The following is a 15211-nucleotide window of genomic DNA, read 5'->3' as shown; positions in this document are numbered from 1 at the left end:
GCATGTACTACTATAAGATGTAATAAGTCTGTTTAACCATAGAATTTTTAACTTTTTAACATACGAAAAGACATTAACCATTTTAAAACCCCATTGTCATAATCTTTAATAAGTACTTTACTTTTTTTCTTTGCTGACCTTGCCAAACAAATTCGTAAAACATGCCATTTATTTTATTTAATATTTGTTGATTTGGGGTTGGTAATGTAGAAAATAAATTTGTTAGCAGCGATAATTACAAAGATTTGACAACTGTTATTCTACCAATTGGCGTTAGCGCTCTTCTGTTCCATAATTTGATGCAATTTGCAATGCTTTGTATTTTATCATTAAAATTTAACGACACCATTTTTTCCAAGTCAATATGAAACTGTATGCCCAGTAGTTTAAAATTGTTGTTTCCCCAATCCAACTTCCATTTCGTTTTTATCGAACGGGTGCTATATTTTAAGGAACCTATCCAAATAACAAGGGTTTTATCGAAATTAATTTTTAAACCTGAGAATTGAGAGAAGTGATAAAGGATATCGAAGGTTTTATTAACTGTGTCCTCACTTCCATCTAGCAGTAGTGTTGTATCATCTGCGAATTGTGAAGAAATCTTTCAGTTATCTCTTAGTTGAAAGACTTATCATAAGTGTTAATGACTAAAACAGTTATGTTAACTATGAAAATTCTGTGTTATGAAAAATTACATAACACAGTTAATGTCACATAATATTGACATAATAAAACCAAACTTTACTACACAAGGAAACCAATGTTCTGACCAAATTTCATGAAGATTGAGCAAACTAAAAAGTTAACAAGATTTTACTAAAGCCATATATAGCCATATAAGGAAAAATGCCCCGCCCCTTGGCAGCCATGTTTTTCAAGCCAAGGTTACCATTTTTGAACTCATCCAAGATATCATAGGGACAAATCATCTGAGCAAGTTTCATGAAGATCGAAAAATAAATGTGGCCTCTAGAGTGTTAACAAGGTTTTTCTAAAACCATATAAGAAAAAATGCCCCGGCCCCCTGGCGGCCAGGTTTTTCAACCAACGGACATCATTTTCGATCTCGTCCAAGATATCATTGGGATGAATCTTCTGACCAAGTTTTATGAGGATCGGACAATAAATGTGGCCTCAAGAGTGTTAACAAGATTTTGCTATAGCCATATAAGGAAAAATGCCCCGCCCCTTGGCAGCCATGTTATTCAAGCAAACGTAACCATTTTCGAACTCATCCAAGATATGATTAAAACCAATCTTCTGACCAAATTTCATGAAGATTGGACAATAAATGTGGCCCCTAAAGAGTGAACAAGGCAAATGTTGACGTCGCACAACGCACGACGGACAACGGATGACGGACAAAAGGCGATCACAAAAGCTCACCATGAGCACGTTGTGTTCAGGTGAGCTAAAAAACAACAAAAGGGACTTACTGTCTTTAAGAAAATAATTCATAGAGACATACTTTCTATACAACAAGAGATGTGTTTGTCAAAACACAATGCCCCCTATTGCGCCACTTTGAAATAAAATGTCAATATATCATTTGGCAGGTTTACAAATAATCTTCCTTTTAAAGCTTATCACTTCCCTTGGATTGTATTTTTTGACTTTTGACCTTGAAGAATTACCTTGTCCTTGACCTTTCACCACTCAAAATGTTCAACTTTATGAGATACACATGCATGTCAAATATCAAGTTGCTATTTTCAAAATTCAAAAAGTTATGACAAAACTTTAACGAAGATTTAAGTTTTGGTTAAAGTTATGGGACACACACAATAAATGAATGACAGACAGACAGACAGGCCAAAAACAATATACCCCCAATCTTTCGATCCGGGGCCATAAAAAACTGCTAAAATTATCTATAGTTTAACAACTAATGCTCACATTATATATAGTCTGTTTAGCATGCTACGGAATAATCTTAAATAATAACTGATAGAAAAGTCTTCAAAACATTACTATATCTGGACAATGATTGTTACAACAAGAGCTGTCACCATTGGATGACTTATGCCTCCTATAAACGCTTGGTAGAAGTAATGAGCTTTTTTCGAAGCCTAAACGCAGATTTCGAAACCTAAACGCGGACCCTTAGCTCAAGGTCAAGGTCACAGGGGTCAAAATGTTTGTGCGTATGGAAAGGCCTTGTCCATATACACATGCATGCCAAATATGATATTGCTATCTGAAGCGACATAGAAGTTATAAGCATTTTTCGAAATCTAAACGCAGTGTGACGGACAGACAGACGGATGGACGGTCGATCACTATATGCCCTCGTTCGGGGGCATAAAAATGTCTTAGAATATCAAAATAAATCAGAAAGCCACATAAACTAGAGACAGGACACCATGCTAAATCCTTGAAATGCACTAAGTGACCCCGTGACCTAGTTTTTGACCCGGCATGACCCATATTCGAACTTGACCCAGATATTGTCTAGATACAACTTCTGACCAAGTTTGGTAAAGATCTGATGAAAACTATTTGAATTAGAGAGCGGACACGAAAAGTGTGACAGATTGACGGACAGTGCGAAAACTTTATACCCCCTTTTCTTTGAAAGGGGGCATAAAAACTGTGGAAGCACACTTGAAATGATATAAAACAAGATCCCAACATGCATAGATTAATCATCATCGTCTTCACTTAGGCACTATAAACTGTGGCACTATAAAATTCGCAAACTGTTATCAATGACTTTTAATTATTTTCAAAGAAGCAACGCTTTGTTAGTGTGTGAGTCGGACACAGGTGCAATCACTTTGTTTGGCCTTGGGATCTCAATAATTTGAGTCGCGTTCTGAGAAAACTGGGCATAATGCATGTGCGTAAAGTGTCGTCCCAGATAAGCATGTGCAGTCCGCACAGGTTTATCAGGGACGACACTTTCCACCTTTATTGGATTTTTGCTAAAAAGAGACTGCATTTAAACGAAAAATGTCATAAAAGCGAAAAGTGTCGTCCCTGATTAGCCTGTGCGGACTGCGCAGGCTAATCTGGGACGACACTTTATGCACATGCATTATACCCAGTTTTCTCAGAACACAAATAATTTAAAACCATTTTCAGAGGCCAAATGCTTTGGTAGTGCGTGAAAATAAGACACAGGCTACATGCAGGATGTTAATATGGATTAGCTACTGCAAGAAATACAAAAGCTACACCTAATCTGGGTTTTTATATACTCCACTATTATACATACTGGTGTCAGAAAACATAAATGTTTAAGTGCACTTTATCGAATTATTCATGAAAGTAACAACTGTTATGTGAGAAACATTTGGGCACAACAGTGTCATACATAAAACAAATAATTTGTTTATGCAAAAATGAGACCAAGTGTTATTACAATCCTAATTTATCAATAAGAAAGGTTATGCCAAAAATATAATTTCTTTATTAGAATTATACTAGAGTTTTAATGTTAGGCCATGGTTTTAGCAAAATAATTCCTTGGCTGTTTGTAAAGATGCTGGAATATTGTACCACTGGTTTATTCCACTAACTGGATGTTACAATAGACATTAAAGATCATGTTATAGCGATATGAAGACTACAGGAATCAGACACTGTAACTGACACAATGTTTTTTCAGTGTATGAAAGCCGTAAGGGGTGTAAGAATAGACCCACTCACAAGACTATTTACTTGTCAAGATTTTGACCAAAAAATATGATTCCACAAATTTAAGATCAAATGAATATGCAAGATTTTGCAAACCCATACAATGTGATTTCAATAAAAATTAAATGAAACAAATGTATATTATCTGAACAATGTTAGATTATAAGACTTTATCATTTAATGTTATTAACTACAGATGTTCTTATATGAAGACACGCATTTACATATGCATACATGTTCATAAGCTATATTTTAATATTAAGCATGGAGAAAATCTACAAATACACTATTGTTACTCGAGCTACTCATGCTGGGTAAACAATTACCGTGGTGCCAGCTCTCGAACACTCAAACACATCCAAAAAGAGTGAACACTTACGTAGCTCCCATGCGCTTAAGATCCTGCGCAAAGGCAAGGTTCAGTTCTGCACGAGTTTTTGGTGCTGGTGGCGCGACATCCCGCGGTGTTCGTTTCTCCCTACAACATGAAATATTAAATGTAAGTATTTAGATTTTACTGTCTTACATTTTTTGAAGAAATATTTATTGTATACATTGCTTTTTCTTATTAATGCCGAAATGATGGATAATATATCACATTCCTGGAAACGTCAACAACATTTTGACTGCTTTTAACACACTTGACAGTAGAAAGGAATATGTGTCAGTCGTTCTAATCAAAATAGTAAAATTGTAAAAGGAACATCTACCTTACATGTGAAGATAATTGTTGTTGTTTTGGATAACAAGGATCATTTAATATCTCCATGATATTAACAATCATTAAGGTATAGTTTAACGTCCGGTAAATTCTCTATTTGATCTCAAGATTATAGTGATATAAATGCCTTTACATTAATGATAAACTGACAAAAACACGTTAAACTTAAGTAAGCATGCTTTATGTTAACATAACATTGTGAATGAACAATAACCTTATTGCGATGCAATAGATGTTAACTAGTCATGTAATGATTAACCCTTTCAGTGCGGGAACCGAATTTTGAAGGCCTTTGCAAACAGTTCGGATCCAGATGAGACGCCACAGAACGTGGCGTCTCATCTGGATCCAAACTGTTTACTATTCTGATAGTATTTTTTGAAAACAAATCGAAGAAATGCTAACTGTAGATATTCAGCAGACGACATTTTAGCAGACGATAAATTTCCCAGCATGCAAAGGGTTAAACAATAACTCAAATCAAGTTCAGGACAAGCTAAACTTCAGAGATCAAAATAATTGTAAGTTTTGCTTTAACAAAAACTCAAATCAAGTTTTATAGGGAAAGCTAAGCGTCAGTCAAACACATCTGTTTATGAAATGATTGAACAATAACTCAAATCAAGTTTAGGGCAAGCTTAGCTTCAGTGAACACTATTGTTGTATGCAATGATTTATCAAACTCAAATCAAGTTAAGGGAAAGCTAAGCATCAGCAAAACACATCTGTTTATGAAATGATTGAACAATAACTCATCATTTTATCAAGTTTAGTGCAAGCTTAGCTTCAGTGAACAAAATTGTAGAAAGTAATGATTTATCAAAATCAAATCAAGTTTAGGAAAACGCTAAGCCTCAGTAAGACACATGTGTTTATGAAATGATTGAACAATAACTCAAATCAATTTTAGGGAAAGCTTAGCCTTAGTAAACAACATTGTTAAGAAATGATTAAACGTTCAAAATCTAAATATTTACACCATGATTGTCTTTGCAAAACAAAGACAACTTAACAGTGTCTTAAAGTTCTTATGGTGAATGATGGAAAAAGTTCATATTTATTGGAAATGTCTGGAAAAAAAATGTATAAAAAACATAGTAAGGCTAATTAGTATTATTTTTCTAACACACTATTGCTATTGAATGCATGAACAGTTAAATGCTTCAACATTAAAAACAACAAGTGCACAAACAATATCAGCAACTGGTAAAAGGAAACCAGTTCAATCCAATTGAAACCAGTGTAAACTTGTTCAGTCTCCCAACAAACAAGAAATAACAGCTAACCAGGTATCAAATTTACTTTTTAAACAAAAATGATCAAAATGATTTTTATTCATAAAATAAACAACAGTCCAAACGCAAAATAGTCAAGGGATATATAGAGGATATTTCACGAGTGATCATAAAACGAATATTTTCAAGAGTGGCGCATCTTATACTAGAATTAACACGTAAACATTAATTTACAGACAATACACTGTTCTACAACAGTAAAACCAGTCAACTGTCACAAAACATCTTATAGTATTTCATATGCTCAAAAATGATGAAGCAAACTGTCAAACAAAGCTATCTTGGTCAGCTGTGGATATCTTCTCAAAACGGAGTGAAAAGCCATGATTGCAAACCTATTCCTAACGTTGCAATAACTTTTAATTGGTAATTAAACAAAGTGACCAAGCAATACATTCATTAAATCACATTTTCTATTCAAATGCTCTTTTGTTACATCTTATCTTTTTTAGTTTGGTATACAATATGCAGAACAACCTTATTGGTTGTATCCCATCATTTTGTTGCATAGCGATTTACTGTTTAGTGTTTTGACTGAAAATCCCAAAGGTCAAATGTAATGAAAAAAGTTTTCAAAACTTGCTTCATCTGAGTTATGTGTTAGTTCTTTCACACAGTACCTAATGAAGTCAATTCTAGATTGTTATTTGTTTTCAGAACTTCCAGAATAAACTGGGTCACTAAGGAAATCACACTTTTTTGGAAATGCTATCCTACAAGAGGCAAAGATGGGTTTGTTGTTTAAAGGGAGCTGAACTACTCACCAAAATGTGGAATAGAAATCTTTCGATTCCCTGCAGAGTTTGAAAAAAGAATTGTTAAATTCAAAATTTATTTTATATGCACCCTTACCTGAGGGCACTTAAATTAGGTACAGGGAGTCCATAGGTAGAATGCAAGCATAGAAATGGATGTCTTAAATACAGAAAGGAGTTACCCACAATATTGTCAAGAAAGCCAAATGCAATAAACAAACCTTAACATTAATTTGATTAACAAAATATTCCTGATAAATCTGTCATATGTAAAAATTATCCCTTCTTACTCGACTCTGTAGGGAGCAGGTGTGGGTGTTGGGTAATTGTCATGTTCCTGTTCATCACGCCTTGGAATGGACTTGGAATATGCTGCAGGCTCTCTTGTGTCTCTATACGGGTCCTCCCTGCGAATGTCCCTGCTGTATGGGTCATCCCTTGCAGTGTCACGGTAAGGTTCTTTCCTACGCGTGTCACGATATGGGTCGTCCCTGCGTGTATCTCTGTATGGGTCGTCCCTGCGTGTATCTCTGTATGGGTCCTCCCTCCTATACGGGTCCTCTCTACGGGTGTCTCTTAAGGGCTCTTCTCTTCTGCTATATGGGTCGTCCCTGCGGGTATCCCGGTATGGGTCATCTCTGCGTGGGTCATCTCTACGTGTATCGTCACGTCTGGCATCAAGGTATGGTACTCGTTCCTATTATTATTAACATTAGGTAGTGTTGCAAAAAGAATCTGTAATGCATTATTCTGGAAAAATAGAGGTGTACAAACAAAGACAGGTATAGACGTCACTTTGATGTTAAATACATATTTGCTACAAAAAGACTGTTTGAATGGGTGAAACAATCAAAACAGTAATTTTACAGATATTTGATTCCTTCAGTTCACATTTATTCAATAAATATTACAAGATCCTTTGAGAGCCAAAGGGGCTTATCAACCTTCTTTGCATGCCTTTATACAACCATTTGGCACTAAGAACCATCATCCAAAACAGGAACACAAATCTTACGCTTGTTCTGAGGATCTGGTCTTCCCTGAAGCCTCCACCAGGAGCGTTCACCTCGTCAACAAGCTGTGGCGACGGCATCCAGCCGTTGTAAAATCGAGGATTATAGTTGGGGACTGGTCCATTCCATTCATTTCTTAAATTGACAACGAATGGCTCATTTGTAATCAATGTCTTTTCATAAAACCAAAATATTACCTATACATTTGTGTGTGTTACGACTTTTCCTTTTAGAGTCAAGCAGGCTACTTAACATAGAAGCAATAGAGCTCTTCGACTCTTAAAGGACAAGTGATGTTTGAAAAAAATGAATTACCTTATATTTATTACATAGAAAATCATTTGGGGTCATTCTAAATATAAACTAACCAGCATACTGATTTAAATGTTCAAGTTACATGTCCCTGTGACCTTGACCTTTGATGTGATGACCACAATTTTACTAGGTGCTTTACTTTCAACCCAAGTAACCTAACAAACCACTTGACTTCAGGATCGTAAATCAAATAGCTCTTAAATTTCTGGGTGGAAACAAATATCCCCTTACAAGCCCTTATGACCTTGACCTTTGACCTGTTGATCTCAAAATCAGTATGATTCGGTTTTTTTCTCCCAAATTACCAGTAACCAGTATAAAACTTAAGATAATTTTAGGTCAAAGCACTCTGTTAATATCATGAAGAGACCCATTTCTAGATGAAGGTTCATATGAATTTTGACCAGGTGACTTCAAAATCAGATTGTTTCTTCTTTTCCTCCCATGTAACCACTATTCCAATTTACATGATCGCACATAAAATTGTTCTGGCATAGCTGAATCCATTTAATGTCTGTTTGATCAGTATTCAGATACATGTCATTGAACATGTTTACTGAATAGAAATGCCATTTTGTAATGGATAGCATTTTTACAGATTATCTAAACAAGGAACGTGCATAAAGAGTATATTACAAATATTTCAACAAGTTTGCCTGGAAAAATCTAAGAATAAACATTAATAATTTATATTCCCCATCATCCTTAAAAAATGGGGCTACAAATGTCTGTATCCCATTAATGTGTGGGTATGTCATACTTGACCAGTGTCCAGGGCCTGCCAAGTCTGGTCCACAGTTTAAGCTCCTTAGACGTCAAGCAATTGGTGAGGAGTTGTTTTGCCTCTGGTAGAAGTAACGGTGCCACAGCCTCCACACCGAGGTCACGACCTCCATGAATCGGGTCACGACTTGCCTCGTAGATGAGGCTCAGATGGGTAAACAGGAAGAGCACAAGCTCGGGAGCGTTTGGGTCGTGAATGTGGGCCTTCAGTTTAGCCTGAAATAACATGTATATATATTTTCAAATTCATATGAGTTCATAATATCCAAGTATAAGGTAGGAATTTGGCTAAGGCTTTGACATTTCAAGAACACAATTCTGGTTGCCCAAGATACAAGAGCTTTCTCATGCCGGCACACTTGATTATTCAAACATCTTTGTCACTAGCCTTGGTTTACATAATGTAACTAAATAGGATTATCTGTAGCAGGTGTAAACAGATGGATTTAAATATTTAAGACATTTTTTGTCCAGTACAAAACTGATCTTTTGTAATTTCTCTAGCATAAGATACCATTAGGTCTATGACACACAAATGAAATCCAAATAGAAGAAAGTTTTTCAATGAAAAATTAAATAGAGCAAAATACGTCGTTTTCCTATTATTAACTTGATGCAACCAAAAATAATTTTGTTGTGGAATGCGTTATGAGTTATGGTTGTACTTCATCAACTAATATTTAAGCATTGTTTATAGAATTTAGCTATGGTAATTCATAAATTAAGGTATTCATTCCTAGAATATTGTATCCCAAAGGAGTCGTGTTGTTTTTTTTTAAACCATTTTATGGTCAACACCTTTGAATAACCAATGAGCTGCCAGATGAATGTTAAACATGTTAGGATGAATGTTAGGATATTTACTAGTTTATTCAAAGAAACAGTTTGTTGTCTGCATAGTATAAATGTGTAAATCAACTCAAGAGTAGGTGTGAATGAGGTTTCAGCTAGTTGTGTAAAGACAAAAAAAAACAGAGGAGATTTCGGTCACATCAGTACAGAAAAAATAGGGAAAAAAGAAATACAGTCATGGTGAGTAAAAAATGACTTACATATTTACTGAGAAATTACTGTAATTTGGCTAAATGCAGGTTAAAGTTATGGGAACCTTCGATGCTATAACCATGAAAACATTCCTCATTTGTGTGAAGTTTAAGTTCAATATCTGTAGCAGATAAAGAGATACAAACTTGTTCTTTCAACAGACTTCAACTTGAATCATTGATTATCTGTGGCAAATAAAGAGAAACAAACATGTTGTTTAGAGATACAAACATGATCTTTTAACAAGATTCAACTTAAACTATTGAATATCTGTAGCAGATTAAGAGATACAAACTTGTTCTTTCAACAAACTTCAACTTGAATCATTGAATGTCTGTAGAAGATAAAGAGATACAAACATGTTCTTTAGAGATACAAACATGTTCTTTTAACAAAGTTTAACTTAAATTATTGAATATCTGTAGCAGATTAAGAGATACAAACTTGTTCTTTCAACAAACTTCAACTTAAATTATTGAATTATTGAATATCTGTAGATTAACTTGCTTTGAGTCAACTTAAAATTGAAAGAAACAAGAGCTGTCAGAGGACAGCGCGCTCGAGTATTCGAGTGCTTGACAGTATAACGTAAACCGTGATGGGGAAATTGTTCAATAATTTTTTAAGACGATCTTTCAATAATAAAAAAAGGAAAAAAAAATATTATTTTAATTTTTTTGGGGGGGGGTTAAAGGGGGGTGAGAGGGGGGGGGTATAATGTGGGGTGTGGTCATTTATTAGACGATCTTTCAAAAAAAAAAAGGAAAAAAAATAAGAAAAAAAAATGGGGGGGGGGAATGGGGGGGCAGGGATTCTGGGTTGGGGCGTGGAGTATTGTTTGGGTGGAATCCATTGTGGTATTCAGGTAAGTGTTGTTTTGTCAAAGGATTATTGAAATCTGATCATAAATAAAGAAGTTATGGCAATTTAAGCAAAATGTTCAATTATCTAAGTACAAAAGGGGCAATTATTCTGTCAAAATGCTTGATACAGTTGTCTTCTCTTGTTTATAGGTTGGGGTCATGATGGTAAACAAGTATGCAAAATATGAAAGCAATATGTCAACGGACATTGAAAATATTTGGGGTAGTACGCAAACTTTAACATTTGCACGCAAACGGACACGGGAACGGATACGGCAAAGCCGGGGTGAGTAGGATAGCTCCACTATATATATTTCATATATAATAGTCGAGCTAAAAAAGGAACATATATGTATTTGTTAACCTACCAGCAAATTGAAGGCAAACTTAAATTTCTGGAAGATGTCTACAAAGTCGTCTGCTGGCGGAGGCCTGGCTCTCATCGTTAGCATGCCATCTGAAACACAAGTTATACATCTTGCAAAAATGGGCCTTGCGCCGAATGTAGCCAGCACAGCTCCTGAACAGTCTGCACATTGGTACAGTCTGGTCAGGAGATTCCCTGTCAAGTCAAGCAAGGTTTCAGGTGTATAAGCAGACATCCTGATCAGACTACATGTCTATAGCTAGACTGACTACATATGGCATAAGGCCCATTTTTGCATGACCAAGGTCTTGCTTTTAGACGAGAGTCTGTCTTAACGAAAAAATAGCCCAAAATGCCATAATCTATATCGAGTTGTAGTAATATTATAGAAATTCAATATTTTAAAAGTGAACTGAAAGTAACATATGAACCACTTCATATTACAGTGTTTTTAATGGCAATTTCAGGGCCGATATTCGGCCCCATTCCCCTCAAAAAAGAGTATCTATTTTTCCCCCATTTTGTAAAAAAAATCCCCTCCAGAAGTTTAAAAAAAAACAAAAATAATATTTATTTTTTTTTTTAAGAAAGAACTGTTTCATAATCATGATTAATATATCTCAAATTTATTTCATAAATAACTTACTAAGTAAATAACTATAATTTATATGATTTTTAATTATTGTAAAGTGTTATATTAAATTAGGTTAGTTTTTCCCAAATCAGTGGACTTTTCACATGAGTTGCATTTTTCTCCCAAAATGGCCAGGAAAAGGCCTGATGTATCTATATTGTGTCAATATTTGTTGATAAAAACATTCCAATTTGGTCCATTTTATTGATAAAAAATGCTCAAATTTGCCATTTAATCGATTTAAAAGAACTCAATTAGACTCAAAATGGCTAAGAAAACTGAGACTGTGCATGAAGGCTGAACTGTCTGAAACAAATGTTGAAAAAATCATTGATATATATTTCAGAAAAAGGACAGAGACATTCTGCAGTGAATATTATATTCATTCAAGCATGTGTATTCATATAATAAATATCATTACATATAAAAGAGTGAATTTTTAATTTTCCCCTTTTCCTAAAAAAACGACGCATTTTTTCCCCTTTGGACGGGCCCCGCCACCATTCCCCTAAAAGTGAAAAAAAATGTATTATAAGGAACAATTCATAAAGTCGTTTAAAGTTTATGAATAAGTAGTCAGGCCTGTTTGAATCTATGGACAAAAAGACAAACAGGCGTCCTGAGTGAATCCAGAAAAATGCGAAAATCATACAATAACAACATGCAGTCATCCTTTGTTCACCTCCGCTAATGGCTTTCTTCTTCTTGCCCCCACCTCTCTCATTACGTCTTCGCTCCAGTTCCTTGTAAGCCTCAGCCGCTTGCTGCAGGCGGGACACAAACTTCTCTATGTCGTCAAAACAGTTGTTCAGTAATTGCTGAAAGGGCAGGTATAACAATCATGGAGTGCTTGCAAGTTACTTCACAAACATCACCAAAACAGTTAATAAATTACTTGTTAAAATCAATAATAATCTTTTTGAACAATTCTGATGAACATAAATAAAATTATAATGATAACAATGACATTTTCATTGTTTGCTAAGAACAATGGCTATGTATCAACATTTATCAACATTAACATACATCAATTGTAAAACTGACCACACCTATATAGTACAAGGGGTCTTGAAAGGCCCAAAGTCGCTCACCTGAGATAACAAGATATTATTGGGACAAATCTTCTCACCAAGTTTCACGAAGATCGGAAAATAAATGTGGCCTTTAGAGTGTTAACAAGGTTTTACTATAGCCATATAAGGAAAAATGCCCTCCCCCTGGCAGCCATGTTTTTCAACAAACCGGCATCATTTTTTTAACTCATCCAAGATATTATCGGGATGAATCTTTTGACCAAGTTTCATGAAGATAGGACAGTAAATGTAGCTTCTAGAGTGTTGACAAGATTTTACTATAGCCATATAAGAAAAAATGCCCCGCCCCTTGGAAGCCATTTTTTTTTCAAGCAAACATAATTATTTTCGAACTCATCCAAGATATCATTAAGACCAACCTTCAGACCAAATTTCATGAAAATTGGACAATAAATGTGGCCTCTAGAGTGTTAACAAGGTTTTACTATAGCCATATATAGCCATATAAGGAAAAATGCCCCGCCCCTGGGTCCGGTTTAATAAAAAACTACAAACTTTCCAGAATTCCACCATGTACATCAGCTTTGTTTCATCTTTTATATCCATCGTGAATGGAGTTTCATCAATTGGTTTTTGAACACCGTTGATATCTTTATAAAACGGCGTTAGTAATAACTGGCAATCTTTAAACTTTTTGAATTTTTTCTGCTTTTTGCAGGCATCATTCAAGTCTGAAAGTTAAAAAAAACGTGTAAACTAAACAAAACATATTGTGTGCAGTGGACAAAAATGTCTCTCAGCTTCACTATCATGTACATACATATATATTAAACATCATCACAAGTAGATCATTTCATCAATTGTTTTTGTAGAACATGGTAAAATTGAAAATAAAAGATGTCATGTATATAAGTTATTATCATATCAGTATAACTCTGTTCGACTATAACAACCCATACCCTAATGTAACAAGAAATATTGATTTGAAAAAAGAAAATGTTTGTTTTTTAAATTATTATTACGTGTTTTGATTATTGTTAGATTTAATAAATTTTTGTTTTTTTATGAAGTATGAGGAATATGCAACTTGTGATTTTTATCATTTTTTTTGTAATTCGGAGTTTGCGGCCATCTCCCTTAAGCACTAATAAACCTACGATACTATAAAACAACATGGTTGTTCAGGCGACCGATTCAATAAGGAACTTAAATTTAGTTTCTTATTCCTTTTTTAAATTACAGGACAAGTAAGTCCGTTGCATGTTATAACTTTTGTTGGGTGTATAAAGTTTAAAATATTGTTATATGTTATACAGGAATCAAGCCCACCACATGCGTTTTTATATTTAAACACAATAAAAATGCATGTATGGATATAAAAACATGTAATTTTGGACGATTGACTAGTTGGAAATACGTAGCTTTTCAGCACATCGCGGAATAGAGACTAACCCCCATTTTTTTATGTCTTTATCACTGCACAGTTTTAACCTCTTTTATTTTATAAATCCTAGAAATAGAGGCGTTAATTGTTGGGAAATAAAGAGAATAATAAGAGATTTGTTTAATTGAGATTTGTTTTATTCTAACATTACGTAAATATGAATGATCGCCGATGCTTACGATTAAATTTGTGAAGCCGTATAAACTAAACTTTACTCTTCCTACTTTTTATTTAATCAGTTCTTATTCTTTGATATGAGAATAAGTTATAACTTTAAAGTTATATAATTAGGTCGTTACCTTTTAACGTTTTCAGATGCACCACTGCCACTCCGTCTTCAGGTGAAAAGTAGTTGCGATCGACCCTTGGTGTGTCTAGCTTCAGATTATCGAGACTTTTTGAATTAGTAAAAAACTTGAACAGATCCCTTTCCTCACACTTCACCGGAATGTTGGTAACCCAGAGGGATGTGGATTCGTCGACAACGCTAATGCTATGTACTTTCCAAAAGTACGGATCCAGTAATTGGCACTGAAGAATGTCCGTTCCTGTGAATGATGTCATGAGTTCGCTTAGAGATGCCTTTAAATGCATTCAGTTAAAATAAAATAAAAATGTGAAACTCCAGCAAAAGAGAAATTTTATCATAATACTGTGAAACCATTATTTTTCGTCAGCACGACACTTCGTAATAAAAATTTGACTATTTCGTCAGCACTTAATTTTTTTTAAGTTTTTTTTTATAAATACAAAAATGCGTCAGTCAATATCCTATTTGTTGGTTATACATGTCCGACAAAGGGGGAGGACACTTGGGAGTCACTTGCAGGAGGTGTGGCCTGTTTGTCACATGCCTATTAATTAGTATTTTGTAATGGGCCCTTATTATTTTATGCAATTGACTAGTTCATTGTTATGATTAGCGGATTAGTGGGACTGAATAACCGTTAACGAAGCCAATCGTCAATAAGTCTTATGTTCAATTACTATCATAGAAAAACGAAAACAACCAAATACAAATCAATATGTTCTGAATTGCTTTGTAATAAATGCACAGAATCAATTTAAGTCAGGTGTTGATCACACATCGTTATCTTTTTATTTCGTTTATTGTCTTTGATCCGGATCCGCTGCGTGATGGCTTTATAATCTGCGACACCCTCGAAATACACAATACACAATGGGTAATAAATTTGTTAACAATCAGCGCTTATCATTACTATGCTACCTAAACGAAGTCAACTTATTCGATAAAGCTTTACTGCATTCGCGTTTTACAGCAATGTCACGTGTCAATTATAAGT

General features: G+C 34.6%; 1 protein-coding gene across 6 annotated transcripts in view; it reads right to left on the bottom strand.

Moving 5' to 3' along the window:
- The window catches only part of LOC127853234 (epidermal growth factor receptor kinase substrate 8-like protein 2), a 49826-nt gene that overhangs the window by 26467 nt on the left and 8148 nt on the right, over positions 1–15211 (bottom strand). For 5 of the 6 annotated variants that reach the window (XM_052387560.1, XM_052387555.1, XM_052387556.1 and 2 more), the window contains 9 exons: positions 14207–14455; positions 13019–13194; positions 12112–12247; positions 10797–10885; positions 8499–8737; positions 7426–7558; positions 6701–7107; positions 6420–6449; positions 4019–4117 (listed from right to left, as the gene is read on the bottom strand). In XM_052387560.1, coding sequence (XP_052243520.1) covers positions 4019–4117; positions 6420–6449; positions 6701–7107; positions 7426–7558; positions 8499–8737; positions 10797–10885; positions 12112–12247; positions 13019–13194; positions 14207–14455 — 1558 coding nt within the window. The remainder of the gene's footprint in view (positions 1–4018; positions 4118–6419; positions 6450–6700; positions 7108–7425; positions 7559–8498; positions 8738–10796; positions 10886–12111; positions 12248–13018; positions 13195–14206; positions 14456–15211) is intronic. The other variant, XM_052387559.1, reaches the window with a different exon arrangement.

This window comes from Dreissena polymorpha, chromosome 12 (genome assembly GCF_020536995.1).
Source record: "Dreissena polymorpha isolate Duluth1 chromosome 12, UMN_Dpol_1.0, whole genome shotgun sequence".
Classification (NCBI taxonomy): domain Eukaryota; kingdom Metazoa; phylum Mollusca; class Bivalvia; order Myida; family Dreissenidae; genus Dreissena; species Dreissena polymorpha.
Note: the sequence above shows the minus strand (reverse complement) of the source record. Positions and strands in the feature narration are given on the sequence as shown.